The sequence below is a fragment of the Artibeus jamaicensis genome, unplaced genomic scaffold (genome assembly GCF_021234435.1).
Source record: "Artibeus jamaicensis isolate MK-2021 breed Jamaican fruit bat unplaced genomic scaffold, CSHL_Jam_final contig_2234, whole genome shotgun sequence".
Classification (NCBI taxonomy): Eukaryota; Metazoa; Chordata; class Mammalia; order Chiroptera; family Phyllostomidae; genus Artibeus; species Artibeus jamaicensis.
The window spans coordinates 23,456-36,678 of record NW_026521461.1 but is presented as its reverse complement, the minus strand read 5'-3'; the positions used below and the strand labels follow the sequence as shown (position 1 = coordinate 36,678).

At 52.2% G+C, this 13,223-nt stretch overlaps 1 protein-coding gene and 1 long non-coding RNA gene across 11 annotated transcripts; one reads left to right on the top strand and one right to left on the bottom strand.

Moving 5' to 3' along the window:
• Positions 1 to 620: 620 nt before the first annotated feature.
• Positions 621 to 4,099, bottom strand: LOC128626435 (uncharacterized). Its single transcript, XR_008390398.1, has 3 exons — positions 4,014 to 4,099; positions 3,648 to 3,753; positions 621 to 2,756 (listed from the first exon to the last, which is right to left on the bottom strand). It is a non-coding gene; the product is annotated as an uncharacterized LOC128626435 (long non-coding RNA).
• On the top strand, positions 3,240 to 12,832 carry LOC128626431 (saoe class I histocompatibility antigen, A alpha chain-like). Of its 10 annotated transcripts, none has more exons than XM_053658875.1 (8): positions 3,240 to 3,348; positions 3,606 to 3,875; positions 4,029 to 4,304; positions 4,821 to 5,096; positions 10,211 to 10,324; positions 10,756 to 10,788; positions 10,898 to 10,945; positions 11,107 to 12,832. In XM_053658875.1, exons 1-8 carry the CDS (start codon positions 3,279 to 3,281, stop codon positions 11,109 to 11,111), a joined length of 1,092 nt encoding a protein of 363 aa, XP_053514850.1. In that variant the 5' UTR covers positions 3,240 to 3,278; the 3' UTR covers positions 11,112 to 12,832. The 10 variants fall into 10 exon arrangements, 9 of the variants coding, with proteins under 9 accessions (XP_053514850.1, XP_053514841.1, XP_053514855.1 ...); XM_053658866.1 differs by lacking the exons at positions 10,211 to 10,324; positions 10,756 to 10,788; positions 10,898 to 10,945; positions 11,107 to 12,832 and adding exons at positions 5,198 to 5,311; positions 5,740 to 5,772; positions 5,882 to 5,905; positions 6,099 to 6,606; XM_053658880.1 differs by lacking the exons at positions 10,211 to 10,324; positions 10,756 to 10,788; positions 10,898 to 10,945; positions 11,107 to 12,832 and adding exons at positions 5,198 to 5,311; positions 5,740 to 5,772; positions 5,882 to 5,905; positions 6,091 to 6,606.
• Positions 12,833 to 13,223: the final 391 nt, after the last annotated feature.

Sequence of the window (13,223 nt, the reverse complement as noted above, 5' to 3'; positions counted from 1 at the left end):
ATAACTACTGAGTTTAAGTATAGTCCTTCCCAGTGTGGGAAAGGGACCAATATTAAAAGAGAGTGATGGTTAAATCTAGATAAGCAGAAATGTGTATAAAAGATATGAAAGTTTTAAAACTGGAGTAAAGGAAACCTCAACTACTTGTTTTCTGGTTTCATGGGGAAAACAAATTTCTCACATGTAGTTTTGCTTCTGATCAGAAACCCTGTACTGTAAGACCTAGTGAAGGTCGCTGTAACTGGTTGGGGAGAATGCTTTTGCCGCTGGGAACCCAGGAAGGGTCATTTGGGGCTGAAAAGTGTTTCAGCCTGAGGCAAAGCAGCATGTCTCTGCCTTGAGACTGGGCCTGAAGGAGCATGTCTCTATGAGGCACCAGTGGACGCATTGGTGCAAGAGAATGTCTTTACCTGTATTGTTTCGGAACTCTGTGTTTTAATTTTGGTCTGTATCTACTCTGCAAAAGGAAATTGAGGATTCCAGGAAAGGTTAAAACTTCATACTCTACAGGAAAGTGAACAAGAAAAAGGATTTTCCATTATGATTTGTATTTTTTCCCTACCTGAACCCTCCAGGATTTTACACTGTGACGGAGTGAGTGATGACAAGGTTTCTTTGCATAAAATCAATAAGACCAGTCTTTAATAGTGGTTTTGTTAACCAGGACTTTGACCGGAATGTCACGCCTGAAGGAGGCATGTATGGGTTCTGGTCGTTACCAGAAAGCCCTGAGGAACTGGGATTGACCTGTGAAGGTAGCGAAAGCCCACAAGAAAAGCCTGGTACTTTAGTTGGTTGTGCAGTTCGTGCCAGTATTTCTAGGGAAGGAACGAAGGTTGCTTTCTAAAAATAAAGACGTAAAACTATTTAAAAAACAGAATATGATTGTGCAGTAGGTGGGAATGTTGACAGGTACCAAAGATACGTTTTCCACATCTAAGAAGGAAGGGGGTCTGGGTGGACGGGTACTGTTTCCATCAGGAAGCGACGAGGAGGATAATAATACAAATCCATCTTATGTACATTCAGTCAACAGCAGCATCAATTTGTGAGCCTGTAGGCCCTGTTTCTGTGTTGGGACAGCTGTCTGCCTGCCTGGTTGGTGGCTTCTTGTCCTTGAAAAGTCCCTGATCTCTGCTGTGCATGGAGGCAAGTGTCAGGGAAGGGGCAGATCTCCGTGCACTGTCAGGAGTCTTCTCTAAATGAGACGTGGGAACCCAGGAGTTAACTCCTCTGAGCTCAGCTGCACGTGGGTTAGTTAGTAGCACCTGGTAAGGTCCCTCCAATGAGGCTGGAGAGAGTCCTTGATTTGATGTCTCTTCCAACAGACCGAGTGTCCTGGTTGTAAGCCATCATCTTTGAAACCTATGACTCCCAGGAGTGGTTAATAAGCCCCTGACACTGATGTAGAAAGTCCCCTTTCAGCAAAATTGGTCCATGTGCCCCTTCTCCAGATGCACAAGGAAGTCAGAGACCAGTCCCAAAGGAGAAGGTTCACGTTACCAAAGGGCGTAGCCCTCAGGCTGAGTTGTACTCTGGAGAGAGCTTCTGTCCAGGGCAGAGTGAAGGCTTCTGAAGTTCTGTCCAGTTGAATTTTGATGTCCCATTGGTGCATCCCCCAGTCTGGGGGGAGGGGGGAGGGGCACGTGAAAATGCTGCAGAAGGGGCCAAAGGTTCCAACAGATTTTGTGACCTGCCCAGTGAAATTAGTCTTCAGTCATTGTGTAACTCAGATGGATTCCCCTCTGAGTTATTCTTTCTAACGAGAACTAGCAAACATTGAGGCTGTGACTCTCCTTCAAAGCAACACCTCAACCCAGTGACGAAACACACAAGTCATCACTCATGTACGTTTGCATCCCTGACACGGTGACATTGGATAAAATGCCAACCTCATCTGGACCCACAGGGAGCAGGAAATGTCCTTGGGACCCAGGGAGTGGGTTCCTGAGCTGCACTGTGGACAGACAGGACAGCTGCTGTACTCCTCATGAGCCACAGCAGGAGAAGGTCTCCAGTCACAGTGTTCACTCCATGAAATCACCTTTCCAAGGCTCAAGTGTGGTGGGTCCTGTACAGGTTCAAGTGCAGGGAGTTGGGCCCCTACAGGTGAGATGGGTTCTGATTGGGTCCAAGCCACATCTCTCTGTCTGGGTCAAACTTTCCCCCTTTTTGTTGCATATTCCCTTTTCTTTTTCCTTAGCTGTCCACTGAAACTGTAAAAGATAATCCTTTATTGATTTAATAGAATTCGGTGTACATTTCCGGGTCAGGATAACGTCTCAGTTCAATGCCACCTCCCTAGCTGCAGCACAGACAAAATGAACTTCCTTTCCCTTCCATAGTGGCAGCGTTAGAATGCCCCGGAATGTTGATGATGGCCCATTGTTTGAGGTCCTGTGTGGCATCTAATAATCCTGCAACCACTTTTGCATGTCTTTGTGCACTGCCCTGAGGAAGTGAGGAGGCCTCACCCACTTCCCCATCATCCCACAGTCCCGGATGCACCAGGCACACAGGACTCTCAGTGTTAACATCGGCGACTAGGTCTTCATCCAGGGGACAAGCCCGAGTTAGAGCAGTCAGTTCAGCGTGCTGGGCAGATTTCATTTCCAGTCGATGAGCATTCTCAGTTATGTCCACCACAGAAGTTACTGCATGTCCCCCTCAGTGATGTCCCTGGTCATCTCTCAGATAAGATCCCTCTATAACCAAATTAAAGCAGCGGCATCATAGGAGTTTCCTGTAAATCACTCCTGGGAACCAGTAGGTGGTCAGTCAGCACCACACAACTGTCCTCATGGTGTAAAGGGGGTAACAGTTGCAGGATTAAGGTGGTCACACTGAATTAAAGTGATATCCGGGTGCAGAGAGCACGAGTCTTACTTCCTAAGAAGCCAAACGGACGCACAGAGACGAGTTGAATGGGATGAGGGGACAGTAAAGAGTCAACGGAATGAGGAGGAAAAATAGTTAAAGGAACGCCCTTAACGTCTCTGTTCTGTTTTGGAAAACCGGCTACAGGAGCTCACTCACAGGGAGCAGGAGTTCTCCTTGTTCACTAAACGTTCACTAAACGTTCACTAAACGATCACTAAACGTTCACTAAACGATCACTAAACGTTCACTAAACGTTCCGGACAGAGCCACGCCAGGAGCATTGCTGACGTAGCTGGATTCCTCACGCCCATTGGATGTGCGGACGCAGACAAGCCCATCGGCGTCTCCGTGCGTCCGGTGAGCAGGACTCCTCCACCCACGTTTGGTGGATCGCCGTCATGGGGCCCCGAGCCCTGCTCCTCCTGCTGTCCGGGACCCTGACCCTGACCCTGACCCAGAACTGGATGGGTGAGTGCGGGGTATGGAGGGAAAGGCCTCTGCAGAGCAGGAGCCAGGGGGCCGGCGGAGGCGCAGACCCGGGGACTGTGCTCCAGCAGCACCGCCCGCCCACACCCCAGACCTCCCCCACTCCTGCTTTAGCCACGCCCCCCATTTTCCCGCTCAGTGCGATCCAGCACCCGCCACCTTTCAGTGTCCCAGGCGCCCAGCTCCCACCCGCCCCACAGCGAACACAGGACCTGCGGTTCCCCCCTCCCCGCCCCCAGGCCCCCACACCCTGGGATATTGCAGCACCGCCATGTACGTACCCCTCGGCGAGAAGAACCGCTACACCGTCGTCATCTACCTGGACGACACGGAGATCCTGCGGTTCCATAGTGACGCCTCCAGTTCCAGACTGGAGCCGAGGGTGCCCTGGATGGAGCAGGAGGGCGCAGGGTTTTGGGAGGAACAGATGCAGGAAATAAGGCACAATGAACAGACGAGCAGAGTGACCCTGAACAAGCTGCAGGTCTACTACAACCAGAGCGAGGACGGTGAGCCATGTGTGCCCGGGGCTCGGGGATGAATCCATCCCTACGGACGGGCCTGAGTCGCCCCAGTCTCAGGGTCCTAGCATTCCCCTGATGTTGCTGCGAGGTGGGGCCAGGCGGGGCCAAGTGGGTGGGGCTGACCTTGGGGGGCGTCAGGGTCTCACACCCTCCAGGAAATGACCGGCTGCCTCGTCGGGTTGGACGGGCACTTCCTCCACGGGTTCAGTCAGTTCGCCTACGACGGCACCGAATTCCTCTCCCTGGATGAGGACCTGTGCTCCTGGACCACCAGGGCCATGGCGCCCCAGATCACCTGGCGCGAGTTGGTGCTGCTCCCTGATGCGGACGTCAGGAGATTCTTCCTGCAGGACACCTGCGTGCGCCGCCTCCACCGCCTCCTGGAGAAGGGGAAGGACACGCTGCTCCGAGCAGGTTCGGGGGCACGGCCTCCCCGAGTAGAGGGGATCTGTCGGCAGGGGAAATGTTCCTACAAGGAGAGGAGGAAAATAGACCAGTATCAGAATCCTCCTCCTGGTCTCAAGAGGGAAGAGTCCTCCAGGTTCCCTTATTTTAGAATCGTAGAAATGTAACTACTTCTTAACTGTTAAGGGGTTGAAATTACATTTGGCCCTTTGAAAGCAACTGAGAGGCTGATGTGACCCTCACGAAAATGAGTTTTACACCCTGCAGCACCTGGTACACCAGGAACTCCCCCTGGTTCTGGGGCTGAGACTCTCTGAAGCTGGACTCCAGCTTTTGTGACTCATTCTGCCTCCACCTGAGTCTCATTCTCAACTTAGACACTTGGACACTCCAACTCTAGGTTCTCTCCCTGATTCCGGAACTTTCCAGGAAATAAGGCCCTGTCCAGGCTGCTGTCTGGGTGGTGCCATGCTGGAGGGTCCCATGACCATGCAAAGTCTCTGAATTTTGTCATCCTCCCCTCAGACCCTCCAAAGACACACGTGACCCACCACCCCATCTCTGACCATGAGGTCACCCTGAGGTGCTGGGCCCTGGGCTTCTACCCTGCGGGCATCACCCTGACCTGGCAGCGTGAAGGGCAAGACCTGACCCAGGACATGGAGGCTGTGGAGACCAGGCCTGCGGGGGACGGGACTTTCCAGAAGTGGGCGGCTGTGGTCGTGCCCCCTGGAGAGGAGCAGAGATACACATGCCATGTGCAGCACCAGGGGCTGCCTGAGCCCCTGACCCTGAGATGGGGTGAGGAGGCGGTGTGGGCACAGAGCCTCTCTCTCCCCAGGGTGTCCCTGAGCAGGGTCAGGACTCAGGCCGGAGGTTGACCTCTCACCTTTCCCTCTCAGACCCCCCTCCTCAGACCACCATCACCATCATGGGCATTGTGGGCATTGCTGCTGCCCTGGGTCTCCTTGGAGCTGTGGCTGCTGGAGCTGTGATGTGGAGTAGGAAGTGCTCAGGTGGGCAAGGGGTGGGGCTGAGTTCCCTGTCCCCCTGGGGGTCAAGCCCAGGTGGAAGTGTGCTCTGCCCAGATAATGGTCATGGTGTCCCCACACGGGTGCTTGTCCATCTGGGGCCTGTTTCCTAACACTGACTCTTTAGTGAGGTCCATGGGAAAGTGAAGGACCTATAATTTGAGGGTTCTAGCAATAGGGACTGTTTCCCAGCTGCCAGAGGTCAGAGTGTAGGATCTGTGCTATGGACAGACGTCCAGGTGGGTGGTTGGCTGAGTCCCCACACATGTTACTTTCCCTAAGTTTCCTGATCCTACCTCGATGTTCAGTTACAGTTCTGGAACCTTCCCTGTGCTTCAGGAGTGTGGGGCTCCTTTAGGGTCACGGGACCCAGCCTTTCCCCTGACTTCTCACAGAACATTTTCTTCCCACAGGCAGAGGCAAGGAGAGATGCACTCAGGCTGCTTGTAAGTCTGGGTGTTGGGGAGGTGACATCTGGGACCCTTGGGAGAGTGTGGGCTGGAGTCTGTGAGGGGGGCTTCCCCACCCCGTAACTCTGCTATGTGTCTTCCCCAGACAGTGACAGTGCCCAGGACTCAGGTGTGTCTCTCACAGCTCCTAAGGGTGAGACCCTGAGGTCAGGAAGTGGGAGACATTGGGACCGAGGGACACAAATAGGTTTTGGGGATTGTCAGAGTGGGACAATCTGAGCCTGTGGTGGGATGTGGGGGAATGTGACACTTCTGAGACTGACCAGAGTGTGTTCATGACAACTTTCTTCCTAGGGTGACAGAGCTGCTTTCTATGGGACCTGGTGCTAAAACAGTCACTGCAGCCTCCCCTTGGGACTTTAAGGATCCCTGACTGCTGTTCCTGCAACTGGCATCAGAACTTGTCTGCATTCTTATCAGCACAGTGAGGAGCTGGTGCCCAGGCCACCCTCCCCACAGGGACCTGTGTCCTCTCCCCAGGGGACTGTCATGTACCAGCAGAGCCGGGGTGAGGCATCCCCATCCTGGTCATTCCTAGTCTGGGGCATCTTTGTTGCTATTTTGTCCTTGCCACTTCAGGAGAACCTTGTCCCAGCAGGACCTGGGATCCCAGGGACTCCAGCATCACCTAGGCCTTGTGGTGGCTCCAGGACTGTGCTCAGTGAGGGCTTCATGAGGCCCCGTCAGCCTGGGCTCAGGCCTGGGTCTGGCCCTCAGCCCGTTTGGGGTATTTTATTGTTTTTTTTTCTTTTTGGGCATGTTATGTATATTCTTATTTTCTTATTAAATTATTGCAATGTTTTTATTAAATTATTGGGTGGTGTTCTTATTCAATGTATTGGGGTGCACTGGTTAAGAGGTTCCTGTAGGTTTCAGGTGCACATTTCTACGACACAGGGTCTGTACATTTCACTGTGTGCCCTCTACCCAAAGTCAAACCATCTTCCCTCACCAGGTATGAGGCCCCTCCTCCCCCAACCCCCTTCCCTCTGGGAACCACCACCCTGCTGTCTGTGTCCCTGAGTTTTAGGTTTATGTCCCATATATGAGTGAAATCCTGTAGTTCTTAGCATTTTCTTTTTTTTTTTTTCAGAGTGTATTTATTTACTTTTAGAGAGCAAGGAAGAGAAGGAGAAAGATAGGGAGCAAAACATGGATGTGTGAAATAAACATCAATATAGGGGCTAATCGGGTAGGTGGCCCCACACCCAGGCCTGTGCCCTAACCAAGAACTGACCTGGAGCCTTTTCAGTTTGTGGGAGAACACCCATCCCACTTAGCTACACTGACCACCTTCCATCAAAAACAAGAAAACAATATCATCCCAGCCCACTAGCTCCGTTGGACTGTCGTCCTGCACATCAACAGGCCATGTGTGCAGTTCCTGGTCAGGACGCACACCTGAGTTGGAATAGGGAGCCCCACCGGTCAGGGCACCTTGGGGTGCAACTGAGCGATGTTTCTCCGTGATACCAGCCTTTCTCACTCACTTCCACTTCATCTCTCTCTAAAATCAAGGGAAAAAATGTCCTCTGGTGATAATTGAAACAAAAAATACAGAGAATCAGCTGATGATTACCGTGTTTTGCCATGTATAACATGCACCGACATTTTTGGCCCAAACAGGAAAAAAATTTCATTTTAATTTTTAATATAATTTATTATTTGTATTTAGATGCCTGGGTTTTTTGTATGATAAAGGAATTTGAATATTATTTTGGATAGTATGGTATTATATTGCATGTGGATATCATTAGTGCTTTCCCGAGTTACACTTTTAACACATTCACATAAATGAAAGAAAAAAAACATTTTGCCCTGGCTGGTGTGGCTCAGTGGATTGAGTGCGGGCCTGTGGAACCAAATGATCACCATTGGATTCCCAGTCAGAGCACTTGCCTGGGTTGCAGGTCAGGTCCCCAGTAGGGGACATGCGAGAGGCAACCACACATTGAAGTTTCTCTCCCTTTTTCTCCTTCCCTTCTCCTCTCTCTAAAAAATAAATAAAAAAATATTTTTTAAATGCTCCTCCTGCCTTAGCTGGTGTTGCTCAGTGGATTGAGCACCAGCCAGTGAACCAAAGGGTCACCATTGGATTCCCAGTCAAGGACACATGCCCTTGTCCCAGGTTCCCAGTGAGGGGCGCTGCCAGAGGCAGCCACACATTGATGTTTCCCTCTCCCTTTCCTCTAAAAATAAAATCTTTTTTAAAAATGTTCCCTCTCCATATTTGTGTGATGCTGTATATTTCTTCATATACTGCAACCAAAAATAACATTAAATGCAGAAGCAAATATGAAAATCTAGCGGACTTCTAATTTTACAGACAAGAACTGAGACTCACTAAAACATAAAATGTAAGCAGATCCACTCTTTTCACTACCTCGTTTGGGGAATAGTTATTTTTCATTAAAAAAAACCATTACTTCTGTTAACATGTCATAGAGTATTATGATTATTCTAAATGAATTAAGAATTTTTCAACTGTCTTATTCCTTGTATGGTAAATATTGATAGCAGTAACCCACACAAACAAAATTGTTTTGGTGGCCGTCCCTATTTTGTAAGACTCTTTAGATATTCTGAAACCAAACTGTTTTGAGAGTCGCTGAACAAACAGCCCGGGGGCCGGGACTCAGGGAGACAGCGGGACAGAGCTCCCCCTGCAGGAGGAGGAGGGGTCGGGGCCCAGTCCCAGGTCGCCAGGCCTGACTCCAAGGTCTGAGGCCTGAGTTTGAGGCGGAACCCTAAGTGCTGGGGGCAGTGCCCTTCGGTTCCAGGCTTTCCCTTCTCCTTGGGGTTTTATTTTCCTTTATCACGACTTATGCCGGGTCTACGCCTGGATATTCGTGAGGCACAGCCTGTCTCATGGTGATTGGATGTCCGAACTCGGGAAAAGCCAATCAGTATCATCCCGGATGCGAATTAAGCGACCTATTCCTCCCCGACCCGACGGTTGGACAGGGTCCCGGACAGCTGCTCCTGCTGCTCTCGGGGGCCCTGGGCTGACAGAGACCTGGGCCGCTCAGTGCGGGGTCGGCAGGGAACGGCTTCCGTGGGGCAGGAGCGCGTGCACCAGGCGGGGACGCGGAACCGGGGAAGGGCGCGTCGTCAGCCACCGCAGCCCAATCCCAACAGCAAACCCCCTCCTCGGCCCCGTCCCTGGCCCAGCCCATCTCAATCTCCGCCCCCTTTGCTGTTCTGGGCGCGATCCAGCTCAATCCGCCTGACTGCGGACGCAGGCCGGTCGCCCTCTCAGCTCCCAGACCCTCGCATTGTGAGAAAGTTCAACACCGGCGTGTCCGGACCGACCTGCCTCTGAAGAACCGGTACAGCGTCGTCGGCTACGTGGGCGATACCCGGATCTTGCGGCTCAACAGCGATGCCCCGAGGCCCAGGCTGGAGCCGCGGGTACCGTGGAGGGAGCCTCCGTGAGAGAAGCGGGAGGATCCAGAGAAGCAGGACGAGCAGACGCGGGAAATCAAGCCCAGGAACAGACTGTGCCAGCGAAATCGAACAAGCTGCACGCCCGCTACAGCCAGAGTGAACACGGGGAGCCACCGGCGCCCGGGTTCGAGCTCGATGCACTTCACCACGGACGGGCCGGGGTCGCCCCGAATCTGTGGTTCGGGCTTCACCCCGAGGTTGGGAGAATCGCCCTGTGCCCTTCCGGATTGGAGCTCGCGGGGATTTGACCCCGTTTCGTTCCAGGTTACGTTTTATTCACCTTCACTGCGGGAGGGGACCGACCTGCCCTGGGAGCGGAGTCAGTGTCCCAACCCACAAGGAAACGAGTGGCGGCGGCGTAGACGACCATAGGAGGTTCCTCCAAGGAAACAATTCGGTTCGCCTACGACGCACCGCCTACTTGGCCCTAAATGGGTACCCGCTCTCCTAGACTCCGGATCACCTGGGGCAAGTTGGTGGACGTCCCTGACGCGGACCTCAGGAGGGTCTACCTGAAGGGCGCTAGCGTGCGCCGGCTCCACCCTGCTGCGGCGTGAGCCTTCCCGAAGAGGGATCTGTCGGCTTGGAGGGGCTTCCTACAAGGAGAGGAGGCAAAGGGTGCAGTGTCGGATCCCGCTCCTGCTCAGGAGAGGGAAGAATCCCCAAGTGTCCTCATTCTGTGATTCACCCGTGGGCCCAGCTTTCTCTGAAGGACAGTAAGGGACCCAGCCTCTCCCTGGAAAGCCCCACAGCGGTTCCTTCACACCCTGCATCACCTGGGGCACCAGGAGGCTCTCCCTGGTTCTGGGGCTGGGACCTTCTCTGGAGGCCTGACTGGCTACTATGAGTCATTCAGCCTCCACCTGAGTCTGTGTCTCCCCTCAGAGACCTGGAGACTCTCCTCAGGGTGTCCCTGAGCAGGGTCAGGACTCAGGCCTGAGGTTGGTCTCTCACCTTCCCCTCTCAGAACCCCCTCCTCAGACCATCATCACCACCATGGGCATTGTGGGCATCGCTGCTGCCCTGGGTCTCCTTGGAGCTGTGGCTGCTGGAGCTGTGATTTGGAGGAGGAAGTGCTCAGGTGGGAAGGGGTGGGGCTGAGTTCCCTGTGCCCCTGGGGGTCAAGCCCAGGTGGAAGTGTGCTCTGCCTGGTTAATGAGCATCGTGTCCCCACACGACTGCTTGTACATCTGGGGCCTGTTTCCTAACACTGACTCTTTAGTGAGGCCCGTGGGAAAGTGAGGGACACATTTATCACCTGATGGTTCTAGTGGTGGGGACTGATTCCCAGCTGTCACAGGTCAAAGGGGAAGGTCCCTGCTGAGGACAGACATCCAGAAGAGTGATTGGTCGAGTCCCAACACATGTACTGTCTCTGTATTTTCTGATCCTACCCCGAGTGTTCAGTCATACTTCTGGAACCTTCCCTGTGCTTCAGGAGTGTGAGGCTCCTTTAGGGTCATGGGATCCACCCTTCCCCCTGACCTTTCACAGAACATTTTCTTCCCACAGGCAGAAGCAAACAGAGCAACATTCAGGCTGCCTGTAAGTCTGGGTGTTGGAAGGTGACATCTGGGACCCTTGGGAGAGTGTGGGCTGGAGTCTGTGAGGGCGGCTTCCCCCACCCCGTAACTCTGCTGTGTGTCTTCCCCAGACAGCAACAGTGCCCAGGGCCCTGGTGTGTCTCTCACAGCTCCTAAGGGTGAGACCCTGAGGCAGGATGTGGGCGGGTATTTGAACTGAGGGGCACAGCTGGGTTTTGGGGATTCTTAAAGTAGGACATTCTGAGCCTGTGGTGGGATGTGGGAGTTGTGACACTTCCGAGGCTGACCTGAATTTGTTCATGACAACTTTCTTTCCCAGTGTGACAGAGCTGCCTTGTCCAGGTTTGGTGCTAAAACAGTCACTGCAGCCTCCCCTTGGGACTTTAAGGGTCCCTGACTGCAGTTTCTGCAACAAGTATCTGAACACGTCTGCATTAAATAAATTTAACTCTATATTTATATATACGAATTAAACAGAAGTGATTTAGATTAAAAGCTCCAAAGTGTATCGTTTCCAGCAAATATTATTCTATGTACACCTTCATCCCATTTGTTAAGCTGTTAATTTAAACTCACAAACTTACCATGAGGTGTGCAGACAACCCAGGAGGGACAGACTGTCTGCCACGGACAAGGGGACCACACGGCTCCCCAGTGATGTTCCTTGTGACCACCTGTGCTCCATTGGCACTTAAGGGTTTCTTCCCATGCATCCGAATGCGACCATTTGGAGCCTCTGGTTTTCGCTGGTTGAGTCCCTGATTCTAACCAGGTGCATATTTATTGCCTAGGAGTCGTCCCAAGCTTTCAGGCCCTCCTCATGTAGACCTCAGGGCTGTCTGTGTGGGGTGCACAGAGCTGACCAATCAGAAGGTGAAGACACCTGCTTAAAGCAGGAAGTGTCCCAGCATCCACTGTCCTTAATCCACTGCAGACACTGCTCTCATTCTGCAGATGCTGAGTCCTGGAAGGTCATGGCCAAGGAGCCCCCATGACCTTAGTGGCTTCCTCTGAGAGTTCGTCCTCAAGGGAGAGCCCTTGGGCCACAGGGTCAGTCTGGCTACTGGACTGAGAACAGAATCAGGAGACAAGGGACCAGCGAGGCAGGAGGGAAAGGTATGGGGAAGCTCCCAGGGTTCCAGGCTGCAGGTGCTGGGTGTTCTGATGGGGCTGTGAGTGGTGGAAACAGTGGGAAGGGAGTGGACACTGAATGCATTTGGAAGATGGATTTCCCAGCATTTCCAAAGGATTCAATCTGGGGTGTGGGAAAGGAGTCAAGGAGGGCACCCCACATTTGTACTGTGCCAGCAGAAAGATGGGGTTATATCAGCAGAGACGAGGAAGATACTGGCAGGAGTATGTGTGTGGGAGGGATGGGCATTTCAAGGGTTCAGCTGAAGAGAAGGTCAAGGTGAGACGTCTGTTATGAGCACCAGTGAGGAGTCAGGTTGGACAGAGGAGTGTGGGGACCTTGAGGAGAAATGTCTGGGCTGGAGACATAGGGGTAGAGGTGATGCTACAAAAATGACATTTAAAACCATGAGGGTGGATGAGGCCACCAAGGGAGCCAGGACTGTGGAAGATTAAAGAACAAGGACGGGACACTGCACCTCCCTGTCCTGACCGTGGGGACATTCATTCTGGTGACCCACTCAGGGGGGTGACAGGTATCCCTGTCAAACAGTCACCGTTTGGTGTTTTTCATTCATCAGTAATTTACAGGGAGACGTTCTGAGATTGTCCTGCTGTGCCCTCACCGATTCTACACTCACTCTGCTTAGTCCCTCTCATAACTTCCACCCAAGTCAGCGAAAATGTGGTTGTCCCGTGTCAGCCCTGGACACTTATGAGTGCGGTGTAGAGTACAGCAGGGGAAAGTAGGAAGTGATATTGTTGTGACTACATATGGTGTCCGATGGGTACTAGACTTTTCAGGGAGATTGCTTAATAAGTTATATAAATGTATAATCATGGAGTTCCATGGCTGAAAGTAACACAACATTGTATGTCAACCGTAGTTAAAAAATAAAAAATCTCATGGACACGGACAACGGTGTGGTAATTGGGGTGGGGTTGTATGGGTGGTTGGGGGGGACAAAGGCTGGTGGAACAAACAAATGAAAGAAAAAGATGAAAAATATTGTGAGTTGAAAAATAATTTGGACTTCGTACCCAACATTTTGACAGCAGCAATGGGCAGAAATTTATGTATTTTGTAACCAGCCCACAAGCCATCCTGGTCTCAGCCGGATTTGGGTTCACACAATTCAGTGGTGAGATCGGGCCCAGGTTGGGGAAATGACTTAAATGCATATTTAAATGTTTTCTTTTTCTGGGGAAGGCGAGGTCGTTCGTGTGTCATACGATATGAGAGGTACAGCATTTTCTCTACCACGCGGGAAAGTCAAGCGAAAGATTGAGAAAGGGGCTCTCAGT